The following is a 7,500-nucleotide window of genomic DNA, read 5'->3' as shown; positions in this document are numbered from 1 at the left end:
TGCATATGGTATTGGTGGAATATAAAAAAGCACACATCACAAAGCACACACCCACACTATAACACATACACACACACGTTCACAAAATGTATGCAGATTTTGTGAAAGAGAGTGGCTGCAAACAGCATAAAGTAGACTGGATTTGAGGAAATGGATTTATATTCAGTTAAGCGGTGGGTATGCTGACACATGAAGAAGGAGATTTGGTGCCCATTTAAGTGGCACACATACAGATATTGTGCGCCAGTTGGAGGGCAGAGAGGAAAACTAACCCCCCACCACCCCCACCCCCCCCTCTTCCCTCCTTCTCTTCCCTGTGCCAGGACCTGGTGACAGGCTCAACCAGGAGAGCAAATCCCTGAATCATCAGCCCTGTGACAGGGACTTGAGAGGCCTTCATGTTTGACAGTAATGTGGAGGGAACACCAAAGAGCAGTGTGAGAGAAGTTGGATAGAACAAGGTCAGACACCTTAACGCGCACACACACGCGCGCACGCACACACACACACACACACACACACACACACACACACACACACACACACACACACACGGTCAGAAATACACTATGATTAAGACTACCTTCCTTCAAGAAGGCAGTCATCATACCATTAAGACCCCATTAGAGAGATTTGCCAACTCTGGGGCCTAGCCCAAATATGCTGAAGCCCAAATATGCAGGAATCAGCACATTACCCAAGTGCACAGAGTGGGAAAAGAGTGAGTCGCTCAGGCATTGAATCTTCCAGAGAGATTAAAGAGAATACATTATACATTATGGCCGTTTAAAAACCGCAACAATGCCTTAGCTGTATCAAGAAGTAATTACTGTATCTAACATCTTATTTGAAAGAGGGGAACCGACTACACACAGGGTTCTGTTTTGTGATGTGTGAAGGCATTTTTTTCACCTTCTAGGGGAGCCTGTAGTTTTTGAATGGTTTACGAGCACACAGATCCCAGAGGTGATCCACTCCCACAGGCTGTGCAGATTTATACACTATAAATAACTTCAGCTGGAGGATAAAGTTGAAATACTACCTTTTCAAAATGATTAGATTCCAAATGTTTATTTTTACTGAGCTTGGCCTAGTCAGACTATAGGTTGATTAACATACCTGTGTGATCAAATATGGGATATGGTGATTTTTGCAGGATGATGGATATGTTGTCACTTCATAACACTAATAACCATGGCCTTAGGCAACAATGCCTTATCCTGCCTGTACAATCTACTCCCTTGGCCTACTACTGATAAGCTATGGCTTGTGGTTTGAACATCATTGGTGATAAGAGATATTAGTAGGTACCTATATTGTTACTGTAAATTGAGTTGTGTTTAATTATTTATATAGCTGATGACATCCATCTGTTCCTTATTTACAGACTTTAATATACATCAATATTCATCATCCAGTTTATTTGCATTGATGACTTTGGCCTTAAAGAGTAATCTGTAAATCAATCATTAGATTTTACAGGTCTATATTCAAGGCTTACCTACACTCACAGTCTATGGAATCTGTTATTATTCAAATTTACATTTCCAAGGAGTCTTCTTTCATCTGCCTCAATACACAGGGCCAATACCTACAATCACAACAACTTTGATTGGCAATAACTGGTAGAGGTTACCATCTAATCCTTTAAAAGATGATCATATATTTCACATTTACTGGAAATATTAGCAGGAATATGGCTAGCTTGTGGGTTTTGTGAAGAAAAAAACCCTATTGCACTGACAGAACTCTAGACAGGCATGGAAACCTTCAAATCACTGTGGCTCAGAGTGACAGACTCCGCATAAGGTTTCCTCTGATATTTCCAGACACTGTCAAACAATAGCCTCGATTTCCTGATGAAAAACAAGCTCTCTCCATGTCATATAGCACCACGTTCCCCTTCTGCGCTGCCCACCTACTAGCTGTAAAAATTGGAACCTCAATAAGAAGTAGGGCAACAGCACTCAATATTTCTGACACAAAAGGCTGTTTTGTAAACAACTGACAACACTAAACACCCTTTCGCCTCCAAACCATTTCCTGAGCCCTGAGCCTGTGCTTCAAATCAGACTTCAGGTAGACAGAGAGCAATATGTGTACTTCTAAAGGCACAATGCAGGTGGACATGTCTGAATAAGGAATCAGATATCTGACTGTGTGTGACTCAACTCTGAGTTGGTCTACTGAGTTGTTCTCTTTTGGGGGGGCAAAGGACGCACCTGTAGGGCAGCATCAGGTACGCTCAGTCTCCTCACAAAGCCGCTGCCGCCAGTGAAGAACCGCTCCGATCCCCAGGTGCCACTGATGGGCCGGCCCGTGTTGTAGAACATGAAGGTGTCACTGCCGGACGTGGCGGTCAGGCAGGTCTTGTAGCAGTAGGTCTTGGTCAGCGAGCCGTTGCCGCGCACCTCGATGTAGTGCGGCTCCACCTTGAGGTCGCGGCGGAGCACCACGTTGTTGTTGGGCTGTCCGGGGCCTCCCGCACTGGCGGCCGCTCCGATGGTCGCCGAGCCGCCGTCCTTGGGCGCCTTCTGCGAGACACAGCAGGGGGAGCAGGAGCCAGGCTGAGAGCAGTAGGCGTGGCAGCGGACGATGGCCAGCACCACCACGGTGACCAGGAACACGAAGGTGGTGGCGCTGAGGGCCACGATCAGGTAGAGCGTGATGTTGGAGAAGCCCAGCGGGCCGTGCGGCCGGACAATGCGCTTGGGGTCAGGCATGACCTTGGGCGGCGCCTCCAGGATGGCCACATTGATGGTGGCGGTGGAGGAGCGCGGCGGCAGGCCGTGGTCGCGCACCAGAACAGTCAGGCTGAATGAGGTGGAGTTGTCCTCCAGGACGCGGCGCGTGGTCCGCACCTCGCCCGTATGCTCGTGCACCTTGAACAAGTCCAGGTCAGACGCCTGCTCCAGAACATAGATGAGCCAGGCGTTGGGGCCGGCGTCAGCATCGTACGCCACCACCTTGGTCACCAGGGCGCCCGGGTCGGCGTTCTTCGGCACCGTCTCGGTGGAGCGCGTGCCATTGGCCGGTGGGTTGATGATCTCCGGCGTGTGGTCATTCTGGTCCATCACGTAGATGTATACGGTGGCCACGCGGCTCAGTGGCGGGATGCCTCCGTCCTGCGCCTTGATCTGAAAGTGGAACTCGCGCAGTGACTCGTAATCGAAGGAGCGCAGGGCGTAGGCCACACCCGTGTCCGGCTTGATGGAGACGTAGGAGGTGACGGGAATGCCGTGGTTGTTGTCGTTAAGGACGGTGTAGGTGATGCGGGCATTTTCGTTGACGTCCGAGTCCATGGCCTTGACGGTGCAGAGGGAGGCACCCGGGGCGTTGTTCTCAGGCACGTAGACAGTGTAGGAGGTCTGCTCGAATCTGGGGGGGTTGTCGTTGACGTCGGCCACGTCCACCTGTATGGTCTTCTGCGAGGAGAGGGGTGGCGTGCCTCCATCCGTCGCGCTCAGGGTCACGTTGTACGCCGCCGTCGTCTCGCGGTCCAAGAAGGCGGAGGTCACCAGGGTGTAGTAGTTGCGAAAGGACTTGATCTTGAATGGCAGACCAGGCTGGATCTCCAGGCTCACTTGCTTGTTGGGGCCCGAGTCACGGTCCGTCACACTGATCAGCGCCACCACGGTGTCGGCACGGGCATCTTCGCGCACAGGGCTGGACAGCGACGAGAGGACGATCTCGGGGACATTGTCGTTCACGTCCACCACCTCCACCACCACTTTGCAGTGGGCTGCAACAGCAGCAGGCCCTTTGTCCATGGCTTGGATGTACATCTCATAGGAGGTGGTGTCCTCATAGTCCACGTTGCTCTTGACACGGATCTCTCCTGTGTTGGTGTCCATGGAGAACATCTGTCTGACCCTCTCGGGGGTGTAGCTACTAAATGAGAAGAACACCTCGCCATTTGTGCCCTCGTCGAGGTCCGTGGCATTGAGCTTGATCACTAATGTGTCCTTAGGCGAGTTCTCCAGCAGCTTGACTTTATACACGGAACTGTCAAACACAGGCACGTTGTCATTCGAATCCAGAACACGGACGTTAATTTTGGCGGTACCTGTCAAGGCCGGAGAGCCACCATCTGAGGCTGTCAATATTAACTCGTGGTAAGGCGTTTGCTCGCGATCCAGCGGCTTTTTGAGCACGAGCTCGATGTGCTTGCTGTTCAGGGATGGCTTGTTGGAATCGAGAGCAAAGTGCTCGTTTGGGCTGAGGCGATACTGTCGAACCGAGTTTGAACCCACATCAGGGTCTTGGGCGTGCTCGATGGGGAAACGAGATCCCGGCAACGCCGATTCTGTAATTTCTAACTGGTATTCGTCCCTCGGGAATTGCGGCGCATTGTCATTTGCGTCCAGTATGTCCACCTCGACATTGTGTTCCTCAGACGGATTTTCAAGAAGCACTTCGAAATTCAAACGACAAGAACTGCTTGAATCACACAATGCCTCTCTGTCGATTCTGTCATTGACAAATAATCTTCCGCTCTTATTAATATCGAGATACCTCTTACCGTTGTTAGAGGTTACCTTAATCTTTCGGGTGGAGAGCTTTCGGATATCCAAACCCAAATCCTGTGCGATGTCACGTACAACTGCCCCATTTTCCAGTTCCTCTACAACTGAAAATTGTATCTCTCCAAAAGCAAGGCCACAAAATAATAGCAGTACCAAAAAAGAAAGAGGCACATTAATTTCTATGCAGTTACATTTACCGGCAAAAGCCATTGCAAGATCATCGGATCCGCAGACGGATTAAATACAGCTTCCCGTCTTCTTTAATTTGCAGAAAATTACCTCCGACCACAGCATCAAAGTAAACCGAGAGGTTTCCCATTTATGTGCAATACGTGAAAGATATCCGTTCCGACTTTAGTGTACATGGATACCTCTCAGTCGCGTCCATATTTCCTTTGTCCGTGAAGTCTTTTTTTCCTCTCTCTCTCTCTGCGCGCCGCTGACGGGTGTGTTTCCCTTCCACTGGTGCTGCATATCTCTCGCGCGCGCTCGCTCCCTCTCTCTCTCCCTTGCTCTCTCTCACTGACTCCCACCCATCCCTACCTCACATCTAGCACCCCTCCCATTCTCGTTTCACCCCATCATTCTCCTCTCTTTCCACGGCTGAGTGTGATTGTGTGGTACCGAGCGGCGGGGGAGGGGTAGCTATAGCGTGCCCAAATATACCAGGCAGCTTTTCAGCACCTCAGGAATAAAGAGCAACCGAATTGAATGCTTTCAAGCGGTCTGCTCAGTGCATGGCCACGCGATACAGCGTACGGCACCTGCAGCTGCAGAGGCTTAAAAACAAAGACTGCGCTACTTGTTCCGTCTCAGCGGTTTAATCGCGGCAAATTTGGCGACACTCATTACTCCACCTCCCATTTTAACACCGGCTCTGGAGCGCCCCGGCAAATTAGTGGCGGCCCCTTTTTGTCATTAAAGGCAATCTGCAGTTGCTCCCTGCTGTGAGACAAAAGCCTATAATGAATTATTACATTTATTTTATGCATTTATATAGTGGCGACCTCAAGTTGTAAATGTTGGCAACATGGATCTTTCTCCTTCGAGCCTCTTTTCCTCCGTGCTTATGCGGTACACCTCCTCAGCTGGTCGTGGCACGCCCGAGTTGGCGATCACGCGCACGCAGCCTTTTCCTTCAGAGCGAGCGCAGCGGCGCGACCCCCTGACTGACAGTTCGCTTATGAAGCCCAAAAGATTCCCACAATGTTCCATATTTCCCCCGGCGTTCTTGTTTGAGTGTCGAACAAGCAGGCTATTCTCCAAATCATCTTCATCATCATCATCACAATATTTGTGTCAACGGTTAGACTCCAGACAGACCGGGTCATTGGGGCGTGCGTGCCCGCGGCACACTCTCTGCACAGCCATCAAAATAAACTGGAGTAAGTTCATCTGTCACTTTGAAATTGATGACATAAACTGGAGTCATCTCAGAGTGATGACTTCAGTTTGATGTCTATAATGCTGGACAACATGCTACCTATTTTTGTTTTAATTCTTACACACATCAATTCAACATTATTACTATTATTATTATTATTATTGTAATCATCATTATAATAATAATGATTATTATTTCATTAGTATTCTATTACTCCAAAAAAATACAGTGTGTGTGTGTGTTCATCCGTGCGTGCGTGCATGTGTGTGATGTGCATATGCTTTACATGCACACATGTGTAAATTGCCTTTCCCAGTGACATCTCCATTTTGTTCCACCACCCCAAATAGAACTGTATTAATGACTGACCTACTTGTTAGTGAAAACTGCAGGAATCATGAATAATTGTCACGGCAGTTTGAGTACATGCCGATGTTAGGTAAACAGCCAAGATGTACGCATATGGAAAAAATAAAATTAACCATGGGCAAGCATATTTACGGTCATACAAATGTACACAGAATTTCATAATAACAAATAAGGAATAATGTCTAAGGTTGAGGTATGTAGGTGGGTGGATGAGTGGCTAAGTAGGTAGGTAGTTAGGTAAGTAGATGGTTAGATAGATTTTAGACCATTAGAAAAGCTACACTAATGCTGTACCACCTGCCTCCGCCCCTAGTGGATATGCATTGATTAGCTCTTCACTGGACTTAATCAATACCTTTGATATTTTTCATGGGTAAATGTGCATCACTTCATATTTCCCCTGGAATTAGCAAACATGAAAATAGCCAAATTTAACAAAATAAGTCATGGAGCATTTTACCCCATTTTTAAATCATACTTATTATTTAGGTGGGGAATGCCTGCTCCTACCTAATGGGAAATGTTTGCTTGAGGCTACAGTTTTAAATCCTTGAAGAACTGGATGTAAATGGTTTGGACTTCACAGTCTTGATAGTACTTGTGCAGTCAAACTCAGCACACATATTTCCCCACCACTCTAATGAGGTCAGTTCCTCATTCAGTGAGCAGCAAGTCATTTAAAGATCAAATCTCCACATGTGGTCTAAGCCAGAGAGAAGCTCATGTCATACATTTCAAAGGAAACAATGCCAAACTGCTTACTTCCAACCAAGACATCATCTGGAATTCACCCCAAATGATATCCAACCCGAGGGAAAACATAAATAAACAAGTTACATTTATATCAATTCAGATAAATTGCTGTGCCCATTCAATCCAAGATGGCAGCGTCTCCCACCCCGTGTCTGTCTGAGAGAGATTGCGGAGCGGCCGTGACATTTACAGCGTGGAGTTAAGCCAGTGGCACCAGCTCCTGTTTATGTTCATCTGATAGAGAATAGGGACAGAGGTAATCCTATCAATTACACACACACCACCGACCAGCATGCACCTGGCTCACACAGCACAGGACTCAAGCCAACAGACAACACCAGCACACACCACCTCTCTCTCTCTCTCTCTCTCTCTCTCTCTCTCTCTCTCTCTCTTTCCTATTTTAATCTCTCTGTGTGTCTCTCCTGTTTTAATCTGAATACCGCATGTTTGTTTTAATCTGCCCAA

The 7,500-nt window shown here is 47.9% G+C and overlaps 1 protein-coding gene across 7 annotated transcripts in view; it reads right to left on the bottom strand.

Annotated features, from left to right (window-relative positions):
* The window catches only part of LOC125287115 (protocadherin alpha-C2-like), a 68,616-nt gene that overhangs the window by 19,381 nt on the left and 41,735 nt on the right, over positions 1-7,500 (bottom strand). For 2 of the 7 annotated variants that reach the window (XM_048232649.1, XM_048232684.1), the window contains exon 1: positions 2,223-5,295. The exons of 3 other annotated variants lie outside the window; for them this stretch is intronic. In XM_048232649.1, coding sequence (XP_048088606.1) covers positions 2,223-4,736 — 2,514 coding nt within the window. In that variant the 5' untranslated portion in view covers positions 4,737-5,295. Of the gene's footprint in view, positions 1-2,222; positions 5,298-7,500 lie in introns of those variants that run through there. 2 more of the 7 variants (XM_048232693.1, XM_048232639.1) reach the window with 2 other exon arrangements.

Source organism: Alosa alosa, chromosome 2 (genome assembly GCF_017589495.1).
Source record: "Alosa alosa isolate M-15738 ecotype Scorff River chromosome 2, AALO_Geno_1.1, whole genome shotgun sequence".
In the NCBI taxonomy this organism is placed as follows: domain Eukaryota; kingdom Metazoa; phylum Chordata; class Actinopteri; order Clupeiformes; family Clupeidae; genus Alosa; species Alosa alosa.
The sequence above is the reverse complement of the archived record's forward strand: the minus strand, read 5'-3'. Positions and strand labels throughout refer to the sequence as shown.